The 18,560-nt window shown below is 37.4% G+C and overlaps 3 protein-coding genes across 3 annotated transcripts; 2 read left to right on the forward strand and 1 right to left on the reverse strand.

Annotated features, from left to right (window-relative positions):
• The first annotated feature begins 657 nt into the window (after window positions 1–657).
• Window positions 658–13,935, forward strand: LOC111794391 (ABC transporter G family member 31-like). The gene is made up of 24 exons (XM_023676363.1): window positions 658–1,021; window positions 1,145–1,265; window positions 1,388–1,476; window positions 1,914–1,998; window positions 2,245–2,407; window positions 2,556–2,632; window positions 2,718–2,862; window positions 2,945–3,246; window positions 3,321–3,602; window positions 3,672–3,988; window positions 4,058–4,218; window positions 4,299–4,402; window positions 4,512–4,668; window positions 4,747–4,797; window positions 5,055–5,185; window positions 5,262–5,594; window positions 5,664–5,954; window positions 6,032–6,115; window positions 6,198–6,331; window positions 6,926–7,153; window positions 7,236–7,407; window positions 9,748–9,835; window positions 9,931–10,097; window positions 13,583–13,935. Exons 1-24 carry the CDS (start codon window positions 687–689, stop codon window positions 13,847–13,849), a joined length of 4,284 nt encoding a protein of 1,427 aa, XP_023532131.1. The 5' UTR covers window positions 658–686; the 3' UTR covers window positions 13,850–13,935.
• A 522-nt stretch (window positions 13,936–14,457) lies between these two features.
• LOC111794515 (protein EARLY FLOWERING 4-like) lies at window positions 14,458–15,362 on the forward strand. The gene has a single exon (XM_023676557.1). The coding sequence runs from the start codon at window positions 14,807–14,809 to the stop codon at window positions 15,164–15,166; it is 360 nt and encodes a 119-aa protein (XP_023532325.1). The 5' UTR covers window positions 14,458–14,806; the 3' UTR covers window positions 15,167–15,362.
• Window positions 15,363–15,764: 402 nt separating this feature from the next.
• LOC111794497 (peptidyl-prolyl cis-trans isomerase CYP20-1) lies at window positions 15,765–18,208 on the reverse strand. The gene is made up of 7 exons (XM_023676538.1): window positions 18,087–18,208; window positions 17,643–17,721; window positions 16,943–16,990; window positions 16,803–16,826; window positions 16,345–16,527; window positions 16,159–16,234; window positions 15,765–16,071 (listed from the first exon to the last, which is right to left on the reverse strand). The coding sequence occupies exons 1-7, from the start codon at window positions 18,150–18,152 to the stop codon at window positions 15,933–15,935; spliced, it is 615 nt and encodes a 204-aa protein (XP_023532306.1). The 5' UTR covers window positions 18,153–18,208; the 3' UTR covers window positions 15,765–15,932.
• Between the last annotated feature and the right edge of the window lie 352 nt (window positions 18,209–18,560).

The following is an 18,560-nucleotide window of genomic DNA, read 5'->3' on the forward strand; positions in this document are numbered from 1 at the left end:
TGACCTACTAGTGGGTAGGTAATTTGTTCATTTTACAGTCTTTTATCTCATCAGTGGTATATATATGGTTGGAATTTCACAATCCACTGTCTTGGTCCACATTGCTACTTTTGACCCCTACTCTATATATATATATATAATATATTAGAAAAATATAATTCCCGTCTTCCACTTCCATCTATTTTAGAAATGTCTCCCTACTCTCTCCTATTTTCCGTCACATTTAGAGTATACTCGTTAATAATTTGAAAATTAGATTTAAAAAAAAAAAAAAATTAATCTGGTTTTGATTTGGAAATATATAAAATAATTAAAATAGGGTTTTAATGGGTACCAGAAATTAGGGGTTAATTTGAACGTGGCTAATAGATTCAATCCTTTTTTTTTTTATTGTACAAGAAATCAGGATTTTTGTATTTTACTTTTTTATTACGTGCACGTTTCAAACACGTGTGGGGAGTGAGAAATTCATTCCCCTCCCGCACCGCACGTGTCAATTGAAAGCAGGCTGACAATTGGACGGCTTTTCCTAAAGGGGCAATCTCGTAAATTCAGGATCTTCATTATTTACTGCATTTGCAACGAACTCGTCGTCACTTCTTAACCTCTTTAAATAAGTACCGTTGCACTCAAATCTATATGCGCCACCGCCTCTGTTTCCTTCTCTTCTCATCTTTTTTGCTTCAATGGCGGCTTCTAATGGCAGCGAGTACTTCCATGTGACCGATCAGTCCTTCGTGAGGCCGTCCAACGCCGAGTTATTGGCCAAGGACGAGCATGAGCTTTTATGGGCCGCGATTGAGAGGTTACCGTCTCATAAACAATCGAATTACGCATTGTTCACGCGTACTGCGTCTGAAATCTCCTCCTCTGATGGCGATGAAAACACTAAGAGAATGGAAACTATTGACGTCCGGAAGCTCGATAAGAACAAACGCGAACTTGTTGTGAAGAAAGCATTGGCTACCAATGATCAAGATAATTTTAAGTTGCTTTCTGGAATTAAAGCGCGTCTCGATAAGTACATGCTCATCATCATTTAAATTAATTCTCTCTTATTATACCTCTCTAAAACTTATTATTGAAATTCACGGTTCGTCATCGCCTAAAATTTTGATTATTTTTTTTTTTGTCGTCATATAAGAGCGGGAGTAGTGATTCCAAAGGTTGAGATTAGATTCCAAAACTTAAAAGTGGGAGCAGATGTTCAAGTCGGTTCCAGAACTTTACCTACTTTAATTAACTATTCATACGACGTTATTGAGGTACAATTCTTTTTTCTTAATTTAATTTTCTTTAATCTGAATGTATATATTACATATACATACATACAAATATATATATATATATATAGTCATATCATACGATTAATTTTTGTATTATGCAGAATATACTGACGAGTTTGAGAATTATGAAAGGCAAGAGATATCCATTAACGATTCTGAATGACGTTAGTGGCCTCGTGAAACCAGGAAGGTAAGATAGTATATAATTTTAGCTTATTTTTTATTTTAATTTTGAAATTTGTTTAATATTTTTTATTTTATAAAATTAGACTAAAAATTAGAATATTAACATTGAAATCATTTTAATCTCTTAAATTTACCGTGGGTAAATATTGTTTAAACAATTTTAATAAGAATGTTTCACAAAATGAAATTTTCATAGTTTATTAGAGGTATAATTATTTAAAAAATTTGGGATATTTTAATAATTTATTTTTCATATATTTTTTTTTATTGTATTACAAAAATATAATAAATAATGATATTTACAAAAATTTCTTAAAAAATTAAAGATTTATTATTATTATTATTGGAATTTTTTTTATTAATTTTCATTACATGCAACTAAAATTGATTTAGACGAACGATGATTACGAAATTAACGTGTGACATTTTGTGACATTTTAGGATGACGCTACTTTTGGGGCCTCCGAGTTCTGGAAAATCGACCTTACTTCAATTCCTATCAGGCAAACTTGATAGGAACTTAAAGGTCTGTACATCCAGCTCAGTTATATATATATAATAATTATAAAAAAAAATACAAATCTTGCATTAGGAAATTGTAGCCTTTTTTATAGTTCTATATAATTTAAAATTAATATCAAATTAATGAGTTAAAAGAAATAAAAATGCGGAACTTAATTTAATTAGTTGAAAGTTTTTTTTTTTAAAAAAAAATTAAAAAAGAATGAATTTATTCCTAATAGCCGTATTAATATGTTATTTTTGGTGTTAGAAAAGTGGTAACATCACTTATAATGGACATCGTCTTCATGAGTTCTGCGTTCAAAGAACCTCCGCATACATTAGCCAATCCGATGATCACCTACCGGAGTTGACTGTGCGAGAAACTTTGGACTTCGCCGCTAGATGCCAAGGCGCAAGCCAAAGCTTTGCAGGTTTGCTTGCTTCCTTCATTCATTCTTCACTTGTGTATATATATGCGAATATTGTCTATTTTGAGCATAGTTTATGTATTTCTTACTTATAAATCTATATCATTCCCTACGTGGGACGTTCTCAACATGATTCTCTCTCTTGTCGTAGAATATTTGAAAGAACTGGCACGCTTGGAGAAAGAAAGAAAAATCCGACCTAGTCCTGATATCGATGCATTCATGAAGGTTGTCATTTGATATTACGTAGCAGTAATTTGTGGATTATGAACTGGTAGGCCTTATTTTCTTTAACCTGCGCCCAATGTTACAGGCATCGTCCGTTGGTGGTAAAAAGCACAGTGTGTTAACAGATTACATTTTGAAAGTGCTTGATCTTGATATATGCTCGCAGACATTAGTTGGTAGTGATATGGTGAGGGGTGTCTCTGGTGGCCAAAGAAAAAGAGTTACTTCAGGTCTTTTTACTTTTGAACAAATTAACAACAATTTATTCACTGAATCATATTGTTATTAAATGAAGCTTCTTCGATGATGCAGGGGAAATGATTGTTGGGCCAAGGAAGACTCTTTTTATGGATGAGATATCCACCGGACTTGATAGCTCCACAACTTATCAAATTGTGAAATGTTTAAGGAATTTTGTTCATCAAATGGAGGCTACCGTGTTAATGGCTCTCTTACAACCTGCTCCTGAGACATTTGAACTGTTTGATGATCTTGTGTTGTTATCAGAGGGTTATTTGGTGTATCAAGGCCCTCGAGCCGAGGTGTTAGGGTTCTTCGAATCATTGGGCTTTAAGCTACCCCCTCGCAAGGGGGTAGCTGATTTTCTTCAAGAGGTATTATAATATTATGTTTTCATAAGATTACTTCACATTTTGTATTGCATATGGCTAAGCTTGTTTTGTGACAGGTGACGTCTAAGAATGATCAAGCACAATATTGGGCTGATTCCACTCGGCCATATACATACATTTCTGTTCCTGAATTCGCAGAAGCATTTAAAAACTCCAATATTGGGAAGTCTTTGGAGTCCTCGCTCAACACTCCATTTGATAAGTCTCTAAGCCATCCTTCAGCTTTGGCTAAAACAAAATTTGCTGTGTCAAAGCGTGAGCTTTTCAAAGCTTGCTTCTCTCGAGAACTACTGTTGATTAACCGAAATAGTTTTCTTTATATTTTCAAGACATGTCAGGTATTATTTTTATTACTCATTTCAACATTTGATTCTGGAATTCTGTTTTTCTGACATAACTTATTATAGGTTGCATTTGTTGGAGTTGTTACATGCACAATGTTCTTAAGAACAAGACTACACCCCACGAATGAGATAAATGGCAATCTCTATCTGGCTTGCCTGTTCTTTGGATTGGTGCATATGCTGTTTAATGGCTTCTCTGAGCTACCTTTAATGATAACTCGATTGCCTGTTTTCTACAAGCAAAGGGATAATCTGTTTCACCCTGCTTGGTCCTGGTCTTTTACTAGCTGGATTTTGCGCGTGCCTTATTCCATTCTTGAAGCCGTTGTGTGGTCTTGTGTTGTATATTATCCTGTTGGCTTTGCCCCTAGTGCTGGGAGGTACCTTAAAATTCAATCATTTTCCGTTTTCTTCTTGCTCGTAGCTGATCTCTTTTAAAATGATTTCAGGTTCTTCCGCTTCATGTTCCTACTCTTTTCAGTTCATGAAATGGCTATAGGTCTTTTTCGTCTAATGGCAGCTATAACCAGAGACATGGTAATTGCCAATACATTTGGTTCAGCAGCCTTGCTTATTACATTCTTACTGGGTGGTTTTATGATACCAAAAGGTAGGATATTCGTGTTTGTTTCTTACCAAAATTGCTTGAAGATCGAACACTGCAATCCTAATTTGGATATCATGTTTCAGAAATGATTAAGCCATGGTGGTCATGGGCTTTTTGGGTCTCCCCACTTTCTTATAGCCAACGTGCTATTTCTGTCAATGAGTTTACTGCCACTAGGTGGATGGAGGTACCCTTTTCTTGTATTGTGCCACTCATAAAACGCATAATCTTTAGAACAACGAAACAATCCGTTTCTATACTTCATATTATGTTAACTTTTACCGAAACAATTGCAGAAATCTACCATTGGAAATGGAACTGTTGGATACAATATTCTTCATTCACATAGCATGCCTAGTGGTGATAAATGGTACTGGGTGGGTGTTGGAGTGATGTGGGGTTATGTAGCTCTTTTCAATATTTTGGTGAATTTGGCTTTAGTTTACCTCCACCGTAAGTATTAATATGATACAATATGTGTATGTATGTATCATCAAAATGTTAATATTCTTGTGTTTTCGTTCTCAACAGCGCTAAGAAAAGCCCAAACTGTAACCCCACTTGATTCTACTGCGGAAAATGGTAAGTCATAAATTTTTCATGTGCCTCTATTAAGGATTGTTGGGAGAGGAGTCCCACGTCGACTAATTAAGAGGTTGATCATGGGTTTATAAGTAAGGAATACTATCTCCATTGGTATGAAGCCTTTTGAGGAAACCAAAAGCAAAGTCACAAGAGTTTATGCTCAAAGTGGATATATCATATCATTGTGGAGGGTTGTACGTGAGTTAAATATTTTTGTTTTTCACCTTCTTTTTGTTACTCTTGGATCTGTGCAGGTGTTGAACAAGCTTTGAAATTTAGTGAAACATCTCCCAGAGCCGGCAAGACAGAAAAGGGAATGATTCTTCCATTCCAACCATTAACAATGACTTTTCATAATGTTAATTATTTCGTTGATACTCCAAAGGTTAGCCAGAAGTTTAAATATTTCTAGTTCATATTGATTTTATGAGATGCATTCTAAGTATTGAATTCATTCCCAGGAAATGATGCAGCAAGGTATACTAGAAAAGAAATTGCAGCTGTTATCAAATGTGAGTGGAGTGTTTTCACCAGGGGTTCTTACAGCGTTAGTTGGATCAAGCGGAGCAGGAAAAACTACATTGATGGATGTTCTTGCTGGAAGAAAAACCGGTGGATACATTGAAGGTGATATCAGAATATCAGGCTTTCCAAAAGAGCAACCTACTTTCGCTAGAATATCAGGCTACGTAGAGCAAAATGATATCCATTCCCCCCAAGTCACAGTCGAGGAAAGCCTCCAATTCTCCTCTTTTCTACGTCTTCCAAAAGAAATCAGCAAAGAAAAACGACAGGTATTTTGTTTGGTTTGCTCCATCTTATTTTAATATGATCCAAATCCCATCTTATTTTAATGCTTTCAGGAGTTCATTGAAGAAGTAATGAGTCTAGTGGAGCTTGATACTCTTAGGCATGCTTTGGTTGGTGTGCCAGGTAATACTGGTTTATCAACTGAGCAGAGAAAACGCCTAACAGTTGCAGTGGAGCTTGTTGCAAATCCTTCTATCATCTTTATGGATGAACCTACCTCTGGACTCGATGCTCGAGCGGCTGCCATTGTTATGCGAACTGTTCGTAACACGGTCGATACGGGAAGAACTGTTGTTTGTACCATTCATCAACCTAGTATTGACATTTTTGAAGCATTTGATGAGGTAGGTAACTAATTTAAGCATAATCCATAAATGTTTCATCAGCTCTTAATGATTTTATACTTGACATCCTTTTGCAGTTGCTTCTTATGAAACGAGGGGGAAGAGTTATATATGGGGGAAAGCTTGGAATACATTCACAAATAATGATAGACTATTTTGAGGTAACACTTAATCTATTATCTATATATGTATAGAACATGATCTTATGAGCGGTTCTGACCGAGATATGTTCTTACTTTGTAGGGAATTAGTGGAGTTCCTCCAATACCAGATTCTTACAATCCAGCTACTTGGATGCTTGAGGTCACGTCCCCTGCTGCTGAGCACAGAATTGGTAAAGATTTTGCTGACCTGTATAGGGACTCGGATCAATACAGGTATATGATTATATTATAGTCAGTCTCTATCGTTAGAAAAACCATTAAGGAATTAATGTAGTCGTTAGAAACTATGTTCTGAGATCCCACGTCAGTTGAGGACGAGAACGAAACACCTTTTATAAGTTTGTGGAAACCTCTTCCTAGACGTGTTTTAAAAAACTCGAGGGAAAGTCCAAAGAGACAATATCTGCTAGCTTGGGCTGTTACAAATGGTATCAGAGTCAGACACCGGGCGATGTGCCAGCGAGGTCGTTGGGCCCAAAAGGGGATGGATTGAGGTGTCCCACATCGATTGGAGAATGGTACGAGTGTCAGCGAGGACGCTAGGCCCTGAAGGGGGGGTGGATTGTGAGATCCTACATCGGTTTGGGAGGAGAACGAAACACTTTATAAGCGTGTGAAAACCTCTTCCTAGCGGACACGTTTTAAAAACCTTAAGAGAAAGCCCAAAAGTGAAAGCTTAAAGAGAACAATATCGGCTAGCGGTGGGCATAGGCATGGGCTGTTACATATGTACTCGATCCATTAGTAGTTTTTAGAATTATTTATGAAATTTTATCGATCCTTACCCTTTTTTTTTTTTTTATCTAGAATCGTCGAAGCTTCCATCAAGCAATTAAGCGTTCCACCAGTGGGTGGAGAAGCATTGAAGTTCGATACCACATACTCGCAAGGCATACTATCTCAGTTCATTATTTGCCTATGGAAGCAAAGGCTTGTGTATTGGAGAAGTCCCCATTACAATGTGATGAGGTTATGTTTCACCTTCATAAGTGCACTCATATTCGGTTCAGTGTTTTGGGGTATTGGTATGAAAAGGTAAAAATCTCTCCTCATTTGGAGTTTTGGTTTTTGGTTTTAGGCTATTTGATTAAAATTTATTGCATTTGAATGTTCAAAGGAACTCAACTCAAGAACTGTTCGTTGTTATGGGAGCTCTGAACACTGCATGCTTATTCATCGGAGTAAACAATGCTTCCACTGTACAACCAATTGTTTCAATTGAGAGAACAGTCTTCTATCGCGAGAAAGCAGCTGGAATGTATTCTCCATTCGCTTATGCATTCGCTCAGGTAAGTAATTTAATTGTGTTGTGTCGAGATATAAAAAAATGGGCTAATCAAATTTTGGTTGCTAATGCTAATACTTCTCCCAACAGAGCTTAGTGGAGGTTCCCTACATTGCTGCACAGACCATAATATACGGTGTCATCTCATATTTCATNATCAAATGTGAGTGGAGTGTTTTCACCAGGGGTTCTTACAGCGTTAGTTGGATCAAGCGGAGCAGGAAAAACTACATTGATGGATGTTCTTGCTGGAAGAAAAACCGGTGGATACATTGAAGGTGATATCAGAATATCAGGCTTTCCAAAAGAGCAACCTACTTTCGCTAGAATATCAGGCTACGTAGAGCAAAATGATATCCATTCCCCCCAAGTCACAGTCGAGGAAAGCCTCCAATTCTCCTCTTTTCTACGTCTTCCAAAAGAAATCAGCAAAGAAAAACGACAGGTATTTTGTTTGGTTTGCTCCATCTTATTTTAATATGATCCAAATCCCATCTTATTTTAATGCTTTCAGGAGTTCATTGAAGAAGTAATGAGTCTAGTGGAGCTTGATACTCTTAGGCATGCTTTGGTTGGTGTGCCAGGTAATACTGGTTTATCAACTGAGCAGAGAAAACGCCTAACAGTTGCAGTGGAGCTTGTTGCAAATCCTTCTATCATCTTTATGGATGAACCTACCTCTGGACTCGATGCTCGAGCGGCTGCCATTGTTATGCGAACTGTTCGTAACACGGTCGATACGGGAAGAACTGTTGTTTGTACCATTCATCAACCTAGTATTGACATTTTTGAAGCATTTGATGAGGTAGGTAACTAATTTAAGCATAATCCATAAATGTTTCATCAGCTCTTAATGATTTTATACTTGACATCCTTTTGCAGTTGCTTCTTATGAAACGAGGGGGAAGAGTTATATATGGGGGAAAGCTTGGAATACATTCACAAATAATGATAGACTATTTTGAGGTAACACTTAATCTATTATCTATATATGTATAGAACATGATCTTATGAGCGGTTCTGACCGAGATATGTTCTTACTTTGTAGGGAATTAGTGGAGTTCCTCCAATACCAGATTCTTACAATCCAGCTACTTGGATGCTTGAGGTCACGTCCCCTGCTGCTGAGCACAGAATTGGTAAAGATTTTGCTGACCTGTATAGGGACTCGGATCAATACAGGTATATGATTATATTATAGTCAGTCTCTATCGTTAGAAAAACCATTAAGGAATTAATGTAGTCGTTAGAAACTATGTTCTGAGATCCCACGTCAGTTGAGGACGAGAACGAAACACCTTTTATAAGTTTGTGGAAACCTCTTCCTAGACGTGTTTTAAAAAACTCGAGGGAAAGTCCAAAGAGACAATATCTGCTAGCTTGGGCTGTTACAAATGGTATCAGAGTCAGACACCGGGCGATGTGCCAGCGAGGTCGTTGGGCCCAAAAGGGGATGGATTGAGGTGTCCCACATCGATTGGAGAATGGTACGAGTGTCAGCGAGGACGCTAGGCCCTGAAGGGGGGGTGGATTGTGAGATCCTACATCGGTTTGGGAGGAGAACGAAACACTTTATAAGCGTGTGAAAACCTCTTCCTAGCGGACACGTTTTAAAAACCTTAAGAGAAAGCCCAAAAGTGAAAGCTTAAAGAGAACAATATCGGCTAGCGGTGGGCATAGGCATGGGCTGTTACATATGTACTCGATCCATTAGTAGTTTTTAGAATTATTTATGAAATTTTATCGATCCTTACCCTTTTTTTTTTTTTTATCTAGAATCGTCGAAGCTTCCATCAAGCAATTAAGCGTTCCACCAGTGGGTGGAGAAGCATTGAAGTTCGATACCACATACTCGCAAGGCATACTATCTCAGTTCATTATTTGCCTATGGAAGCAAAGGCTTGTGTATTGGAGAAGTCCCCATTACAATGTGATGAGGTTATGTTTCACCTTCATAAGTGCACTCATATTCGGTTCAGTGTTTTGGGGTATTGGTATGAAAAGGTAAAAATCTCTCCTCATTTGGAGTTTTGGTTTTTGGTTTTAGGCTATTTGATTAAAATTTATTGCATTTGAATGTTCAAAGGAACTCAACTCAAGAACTGTTCGTTGTTATGGGAGCTCTGAACACTGCATGCTTATTCATCGGAGTAAACAATGCTTCCACTGTACAACCAATTGTTTCAATTGAGAGAACAGTCTTCTATCGCGAGAAAGCAGCTGGAATGTATTCTCCATTCGCTTATGCATTCGCTCAGGTAAGTAATTTAATTGTGTTGTGTCGAGATATAAAAAAATGGGCTAATCAAATTTTGGTTGCTAATGCTAATACTTCTCCCAACAGAGCTTAGTGGAGGTTCCCTACATTGCTGCACAGACCATAATATACGGTGTCATCTCATATTTCATGGTTAATTTCGAAAGAAACGCGGGTATGTTCCTTGGTTCTATTGTATGTATTTTTTAGAATTTTGGTCCTAAACTTTGTGAAACTTAACCCGAAAAGTGATGTTTTAAAATTTTGCAGGCAAGTTTTTCCTATATCTGCTGTTCATGTTCTTGACGTTCACCTATTTCACCTTTTATGGAATGATGGTGGTGGGGCTGACTCCATCACAGAATCTGGCATCCATTGTATCTTCAGCATTCTACTCTTTATGGAATCTCCTCTCTGGCTTTCTTATTCCAAAGCCCGTAAGTGTTCTTTCTCTAAACAACAACACTTGTGATTGATTGATTGATTGATTGATTGAATGTTGGTTTGATTTTTGAGACCTCCTCTGTTCTGTTCTTGTTTATCNCATTGAAGAAGTAATGAGTCTAGTGGAGCTTGATACTCTTAGGCATGCTTTGGTTGGTGTGCCAGGTAATACTGGTTTATCAACTGAGCAGAGAAAACGCCTAACAGTTGCAGTGGAGCTTGTTGCAAATCCTTCTATCATCTTTATGGATGAACCTACCTCTGGACTCGATGCTCGAGCGGCTGCCATTGTTATGCGAACTGTTCGTAACACGGTCGATACGGGAAGAACTGTTGTTTGTACCATTCATCAACCTAGTATTGACATTTTTGAAGCATTTGATGAGGTAGGTAACTAATTTAAGCATAATCCATAAATGTTTCATCAGCTCTTAATGATTTTATACTTGACATCCTTTTGCAGTTGCTTCTTATGAAACGAGGGGGAAGAGTTATATATGGGGGAAAGCTTGGAATACATTCACAAATAATGATAGACTATTTTGAGGTAACACTTAATCTATTATCTATATATGTATAGAACATGATCTTATGAGCGGTTCTGACCGAGATATGTTCTTACTTTGTAGGGAATTAGTGGAGTTCCTCCAATACCAGATTCTTACAATCCAGCTACTTGGATGCTTGAGGTCACGTCCCCTGCTGCTGAGCACAGAATTGGTAAAGATTTTGCTGACCTGTATAGGGACTCGGATCAATACAGGTATATGATTATATTATAGTCAGTCTCTATCGTTAGAAAAACCATTAAGGAATTAATGTAGTCGTTAGAAACTATGTTCTGAGATCCCACGTCAGTTGAGGACGAGAACGAAACACCTTTTATAAGTTTGTGGAAACCTCTTCCTAGACGTGTTTTAAAAAACTCGAGGGAAAGTCCAAAGAGACAATATCTGCTAGCTTGGGCTGTTACAAATGGTATCAGAGTCAGACACCGGGCGATGTGCCAGCGAGGTCGTTGGGCCCAAAAGGGGATGGATTGAGGTGTCCCACATCGATTGGAGAATGGTACGAGTGTCAGCGAGGACGCTAGGCCCTGAAGGGGGGGTGGATTGTGAGATCCTACATCGGTTTGGGAGGAGAACGAAACACTTTATAAGCGTGTGAAAACCTCTTCCTAGCGGACACGTTTTAAAAACCTTAAGAGAAAGCCCAAAAGTGAAAGCTTAAAGAGAACAATATCGGCTAGCGGTGGGCATAGGCATGGGCTGTTACATATGTACTCGATCCATTAGTAGTTTTTAGAATTATTTATGAAATTTTATCGATCCTTACCCTTTTTTTTTTTTTTATCTAGAATCGTCGAAGCTTCCATCAAGCAATTAAGCGTTCCACCAGTGGGTGGAGAAGCATTGAAGTTCGATACCACATACTCGCAAGGCATACTATCTCAGTTCATTATTTGCCTATGGAAGCAAAGGCTTGTGTATTGGAGAAGTCCCCATTACAATGTGATGAGGTTATGTTTCACCTTCATAAGTGCACTCATATTCGGTTCAGTGTTTTGGGGTATTGGTATGAAAAGGTAAAAATCTCTCCNAAGCTTGGAATACATTCACAAATAATGATAGACTATTTTGAGGTAACACTTAATCTATTATCTATATATGTATAGAACATGATCTTATGAGCGGTTCTGACCGAGATATGTTCTTACTTTGTAGGGAATTAGTGGAGTTCCTCCAATACCAGATTCTTACAATCCAGCTACTTGGATGCTTGAGGTCACGTCCCCTGCTGCTGAGCACAGAATTGGTAAAGATTTTGCTGACCTGTATAGGGACTCGGATCAATACAGGTATATGATTATATTATAGTCAGTCTCTATCGTTAGAAAAACCATTAAGGAATTAATGTAGTCGTTAGAAACTATGTTCTGAGATCCCACGTCAGTTGAGGACGAGAACGAAACACCTTTTATAAGTTTGTGGAAACCTCTTCCTAGACGTGTTTTAAAAAACTCGAGGGAAAGTCCAAAGAGACAATATCTGCTAGCTTGGGCTGTTACAAATGGTATCAGAGTCAGACACCGGGCGATGTGCCAGCGAGGTCGTTGGGCCCAAAAGGGGATGGATTGAGGTGTCCCACATCGATTGGAGAATGGTACGAGTGTCAGCGAGGACGCTAGGCCCTGAAGGGGGGGTGGATTGTGAGATCCTACATCGGTTTGGGAGGAGAACGAAACACTTTATAAGCGTGTGAAAACCTCTTCCTAGCGGACACGTTTTAAAAACCTTAAGAGAAAGCCCAAAAGTGAAAGCTTAAAGAGAACAATATCGGCTAGCGGTGGGCATAGGCATGGGCTGTTACATATGTACTCGATCCATTAGTAGTTTTTAGAATTATTTATGAAATTTTATCGATCCTTACCCTTTTTTTTTTTTTTATCTAGAATCGTCGAAGCTTCCATCAAGCAATTAAGCGTTCCACCAGTGGGTGGAGAAGCATTGAAGTTCGATACCACATACTCGCAAGGCATACTATCTCAGTTCATTATTTGCCTATGGAAGCAAAGGCTTGTGTATTGGAGAAGTCCCCATTACAATGTGATGAGGTTATGTTTCACCTTCATAAGTGCACTCATATTCGGTTCAGTGTTTTGGGGTATTGGTATGAAAAGGTAAAAATCTCTCCTCATTTGGAGTTTTGGTTTTTGGTTTTAGGCTATTTGATTAAAATTTATTGCATTTGAATGTTCAAAGGAACTCAACTCAAGAACTGTTCGTTGTTATGGGAGCTCTGAACACTGCATGCTTATTCATCGGAGTAAACAATGCTTCCACTGTACAACCAATTGTTTCAATTGAGAGAACAGTCTTCTATCGCGAGAAAGCAGCTGGAATGTATTCTCCATTCGCTTATGCATTCGCTCAGGTAAGTAATTTAATTGTGTTGTGTCGAGATATAAAAAAATGGGCTAATCAAATTTTGGTTGCTAATGCTAATACTTCTCCCAACAGAGCTTAGTGGAGGTTCCCTACATTGCTGCACAGACCATAATATACGGTGTCATCTCATATTTCATGGTTAATTTCGAAAGAAACGCGGGTATGTTCCTTGGTTCTATTGTATGTATTTTTTAGAATTTTGGTCCTAAACTTTGTGAAACTTAACCCGAAAAGTGATGTTTTAAAATTTTGCAGGCAAGTTTTTCCTATATCTGCTGTTCATGTTCTTGACGTTCACCTATTTCACCTTTTATGGAATGATGGTGGTGGGGCTGACTCCATCACAGAATCTGGCATCCATTGTATCTTCAGCATTCTACTCTTTATGGAATCTCCTCTCTGGCTTTCTTATTCCAAAGCCCGTAAGTGTTCTTTCTCTAAACAACAACACTTGTGATTGATTGATTGATTGATTGATTGAATGTTGGTTTGATTTTTGAGACCTCCTCTGTTCTGTTCTTGTTTATCAGAGCCTCCCAGGATGGTGGATTTGGTTCTACTACATCTGCCCTGTTGCATGGTCTTTGAGGGGAATTATAACGTCGCAGCTTGGCGACGTAGACACCATAACTGTGGGGCAAGGTTTCAAGGGGTCTGTGAAAGAATACTTGGAAGTAAGCCTTGGATATGGCCCTGGCATGGTCGGAGTTTCGGTTGCGGTGCTCCTTGCCTTCATCCTCGTCTTCTTCTCCATCTTTGCACTCTCCATCAAATTCATCAATTTCCAGAAAAGATAAAGATAAAAGTATAATGTCATTGCATTCTTTGTAAAGTAAACAGTATATAATACCTAAATTTAATATTGCAGTTTTACTTATTATCATTATTTTGAGATTTGAATTTCTACGTTTTGTCGGGAGTACATTTTTTTTTTTTTTTTAGAAAAATAAATTATTATTATTATCTTCGAATCAATTAATTAAAATATATAATTCTAAAATGACGAGGATATTGTCTCAAAAATATTAACAAGTTTTAATAATACTATAAAACTTTTTAAAAGGAAAAATAGAAGCGGTTAATTTTTGTTTCAATAATATTTTTAGAGTTTGAATAATATTTTAGAAATAAATTAAAAGTTCACTAGGTTCTGGTAGCATAACTTTATAAATTAATTAAAAAATTCATTTATTTTATTGGAGATCGGGTCGAAAACTCTCTGTGGGAAATTTTACACTGGTCTTGCAAATAATTTTTTTACTTTTTCATATTTTTTTTTAAAAAATTATAATTCTCTCCAAAAAAAAATTAATAGATAATTTCAATTTTCAATATAATTTCTATAATAAAATATAAAATATTATAATAAATTTAATAATATTTCTTGAACAAAAGTATAATATAATATTAAATACACTAAAAAGTTGTTAGTAAGTAAATATGTATATACAAAAAAGCTAAAATGACAAACTTACAGAGAAAAAACCTGCCATCTTGACCATTCTCATTGGTCCGTCATTTATCAGAGTTGACTAGCTACGGTATTTTATCAGGAAACCCGCTCTCATTTTATTGCCTCGGGGAACTGTCTTCCGCTGCTAAGACCTTCTCAACTCAAGAACCGGTGGCGCTGGGAGAATTTGAGAGAGCTCCCCCGCGAATCGGGTCGGAGGAATGAATTGTGTTCTTCGTCTTCTTCGTCTTCTCTTCGATCCATAGACGGATACGGAAGATCTTGCCAGAGCTTCAGTTCCATGAAGAACAAACGGCCTAAGTCAGATGAGCGAGATAAAAGCGACGACGGTGATTTAGAGGCGGAGGAATGCGATATGGAGGTCTGGAATATGCTTAGGAAGAGCTTCCGTCAGGTGCAGTCTGTATTGGAACATAATCGTTTGTTAATCCAGCAGGTGAACGAGAATCAGCAGTCGAGGATCTCCGATAATCTGGTCAACAACATCTCGTTGATCCATGAAATTAATGGTAATATCTCTCGTGTTATCTCGATTTACTCCGATTTGTCTGCCAGTTTCCTCACTACAATTCAGCAGAGGCGTTGTGTTACGGAGTCGAAATCCGGTGAAAACAATGGAGGTGGAGGAACTCACGAGTAAACACAGACACGACAGTGGAAACTAAGGCGGCGATTCTCAGTAATTCTGTTTTTCCTTGTCTTGAAAAGTAATACTATGTTCGAGACTTTTGAAAAGTTTGATAGTGTGGATCGTGTTTGTTTGGTTGTGCGAAAATAATGGATCCTCTCGAGGACAAGTCATGGCTTTGGTTTTAACTTAATTTGTTCATTTTGTGTTAAATGAACACGACTCTCCACAATGATATGATATTGTCCACTTTGAACATGAGTACAACTCTCCACAATGGTATGATATTGTCCACTTTGAACATGAGCTCTCGTAGCTTTGCTTTGAGTTTCTCCAAAAGGCCTCGTACCAATGGTGAGAGTATTCTTTGTTTATAAACCCATGATCATTCTCTAAATTAGCAGTTGTGTAAGCATTCACCTATATGTATAATCTAAGTTTCTATTTTTAAGAGCAACTAATATGCTGATAAATAAATCTAGAAGTTAACTTTAAAAGCCAAATGAAAGGGTTAGGACGACAGAAATTTGGAGGTTAATTGATTATGCCTAGAATTTATAAAAACTCATTAACTATGGTTGACAAATGGCAGGATGAGGGTTAACGAGAATGGCTATAAAAGATGGTAAATTGGGAGCATAAAACATTAATTAAGAGATCCGTGACATGTGCACCAATTCTACCGTAAACAGTACAAGAAAGAAAAGCACAGTGCGTGAGGGTTGGATATTGGGGGATATGCTATGCTGAGAGGTATAAAACAAAGACCAGATGTCAATCATAGAGGGAGCTCACCGCTGTCGGCAATCACAACTTTGCTCTTAGGGGTTCCGTTTTGCCTTCCCTCGGCTTCTATTTTGTAAACCACGTCCATCCCAGAGAGCACCTTTCCGAATACAACGTGTCTACCATCCAACCTGTGTATAAACAAAAGCATAAGCAGCTTCCTTTTAGTAATCAATCAAATCAAGCATGAAACAAAATCGTGGCAGACAGGAATTTACCAGCTAGTTGTGACTGTCGTGATGAAGAATTGTGAGCCATTTGTGTCTGGACCAGCGTTTGCCATAGACAGAAGCCCTGCAGCATACATTATATATTGTATTTTCAGTTACGGATGATTTTTATGGGGGAGAAGTCATTGACTCGTTTGAATGCCGTAACGGACGGGTAGAGATTTTATCCTTCACCTGGCCCTGTATGCTTCAGCTTGAAATTCTCGTCGGCGAACTTCTCTCCGTAGATTGATTCTCCACCTCTTCCATCGCCGAGGGTAAAGTCACCTCCTTGAATCATGAAGCTGGGAATGATCCTGTGGAACGCACTACCCTTGTAGTGCAGGGGTTTTCCGCTGTGCCCAACACCCTTCTCACCTGAAAATTGAAATCATGCAGAATTAGAGACCCAAATATTATTAGAAAAAGGTCTGAGTAGCCATCGCATGCTGTAAAGATAGTTAATATTAAACAGTAAGCTTTTGCCTATTGGCTCTCAATTAATCATTTTGAAATCCTCACATTACTTTGACATCAGTAACGCGGTTTAAATAGGAAGTTAAGGCCTCCCTAATTTGATTATAGATGTAAGGAACACCTCACGAAGATGAAAATACTCAAAAATATGATTAAAATCAGAGTTATCTGCTTACCAGTGCACAATGCTCGGAAATTTTCTGCATATTCACACGAGAAAAAGTCAGTATTATTATAAAATATTACTATCATATAGTATGCAGTGTATCTAATCCAGCAAAATTGATGGTCTTAAATACAAAATAAATAAACATACCAGCGGTTTTAGGAACAGCCTTCCCGAAAAGACCCATCTCAATACGACCTGTAAGACAGTTAAAATCCCAATTGTAATATTAAGAATACTCTAGTTAAACAACCGCAACAAATTGTGTCTAGTAAGCTCTTAAAAGTATGAAGTATCCGTTTACAATTGCCTTCGCAGAAATGGACATGGGCGTTAAACTTCCCTTTACAATAATGCGACAAATATCATTCATGAAACACGCATTCTTCAGTAGCAAACAATATTTAACGTGTCAAATACACCGAGTCTCAACAGATAATTAAAGATCATACAATTGACTTCAAGCAATAATGTGCATTATACTGTCCTTTACTTAATTATGGGACAAATATCATTCACGTACATGCATTCTATGGTAGAACATCTAATATCTCAAGTACAGCCAATCTCGACAAACAGTTGAACATTACACAATGTACAATTCATGAAACAATGTCTAAGCATTAAGTCACACTAAACTACTACCCATTGGTGCATTAAGCATGCAAGTCTGTTAGGGCATTGCTGTGTGCCACCAGGGCACGCTTATTATACAGATAAACAAGAGGATTGATGTTGAACGATGTTTAAATAAGAAAGCTAAATCGATAAAGCATGAGAACGGGAATCGATCGTTGAATGCAAATTTAGTTGGATCTATTTATTTAAAACAAAACAAAATCGACCATACCAGCAGCCTTGCCGTCAATTTCAACATCGAAGTAAACTTTATGAGTCACTTCTTTCAGATTCTCCTTCGACTTCTTGGCCTGGAACAAAAATTTCATAAATTAATTTTGGCTTTCAATTTATAAATCATTCCCATTATGATCTAAACGACTTAAAAGAAAACAAAACAAAATGACCTAAAATCTCGGGAACACTAACTGAATTCATACAAATTCATAAATTAATTTTCTGTTATCAGCTTTATAAACCTCACTCCCATTCTGATCCAAAAGAACTAAGAAAACATAGAATACCTAAAACCTCAATTCTTGAACCTCTGACTGGAATCGCACTTGATTACAGATCTTAAAAGGCTAGATAAGCGCTTCTTTACCTTGTAGAAAAACCTATCGCCAAATTGAGGATCCAATTACAAAAAGAGGTTTCAGAGTTTGAGAATAATCACCTGGATCAGAGTTAGTGTTCCTAAGAGGAGGAAAGTACACAAAATGAATGACGCCGTTTTCGCCATCTCGCCGCGAAAGAAACCCACTCGAACTCAAAGTCAGTCACTGTAAAACAGCCCGAAATGAGATGCCTGTGCATTTTATACAAAGGTTCTCTGGGCGCACGCGACGTGTCGTTTCTATTTTCCTCCAATAAAAATCCGACACGTGTTCTTTCGTGGTCCCATGACTGAACTCCTCCAATTTGTCACAACCGGCAATTTCTTTGTGAATATATACTTTGTTATTCAAATAGGTTTTATTTTTTTAAAATGCCCAAAATTTAGTTTTTATATTTCTAAGAAATTTTAAAATTAGTTCAATTTTAGAAGTTTTAATTTAGTTTTTTTTTTTTTTTTTGTCTATATAATCTTAAAAGTTTTAATTTAATTCCCCCAAATCTCATTATTTTTCTTACTATAAAGTATAAAAAT

The sequence above is a fragment of the Cucurbita pepo genome, chromosome LG05, assembly GCF_002806865.2.
Source record: "Cucurbita pepo subsp. pepo cultivar mu-cu-16 chromosome LG05, ASM280686v2, whole genome shotgun sequence".
Taxonomy (NCBI): domain Eukaryota; kingdom Viridiplantae; phylum Streptophyta; class Magnoliopsida; order Cucurbitales; family Cucurbitaceae; genus Cucurbita; species Cucurbita pepo.

What these genes read in the sequence shown, in the direction of transcription:
- LOC111794391 (XM_023676363.1), top strand. Translation starts at nt 687, where the DNA reads ATGGCGGCTTCTAATGGCAGCGAGTACTTCCATGTGACCGATCAGTCC. An exon ending in TGATTCTACTGCGGAAAATG is followed by an intron (nt 4,798 to 5,054) that starts GTAAGTCATAAA and finishes GGATCTGTGCAG; the next exon opens with GTGTTGAACAAGCTTTGAAA. An exon ending in TCAGCAAAGAAAAACGACAG is followed by an intron (nt 5,595 to 5,663) that starts GTATTTTGTTTG and finishes TAATGCTTTCAG; the next exon opens with GAGTTCATTGAAGAAGTAAT.
- LOC111794515 (XM_023676557.1), top strand. Translation starts at nt 14,807, where the DNA reads ATGAAGAACAAACGGCCTAAGTCAGATGAGCGAGATAAAAGCGACGAC.
- LOC111794497 (XM_023676538.1), bottom strand. Translation starts at nt 18,152, where the DNA reads ATGGCGAAAACGGCGTCATTCATTTTGTGTACTTTCCTCCTCTTAGGA. An exon ending in AATTGACGGCAAGGCTGCTG is followed by an intron (nt 16,991 to 17,642) that starts GTATGGTCGATT and finishes ACTGTCTTACAG; the next exon opens with GTCGTATTGAGATGGGTCTT. An exon ending in TTTCCGAGCATTGTGCACTG is followed by an intron (nt 16,528 to 16,802) that starts GTAAGCAGATAA and finishes TTCAATTTTCAG; the next exon opens with GTGAGAAGGGTGTTGGGCAC.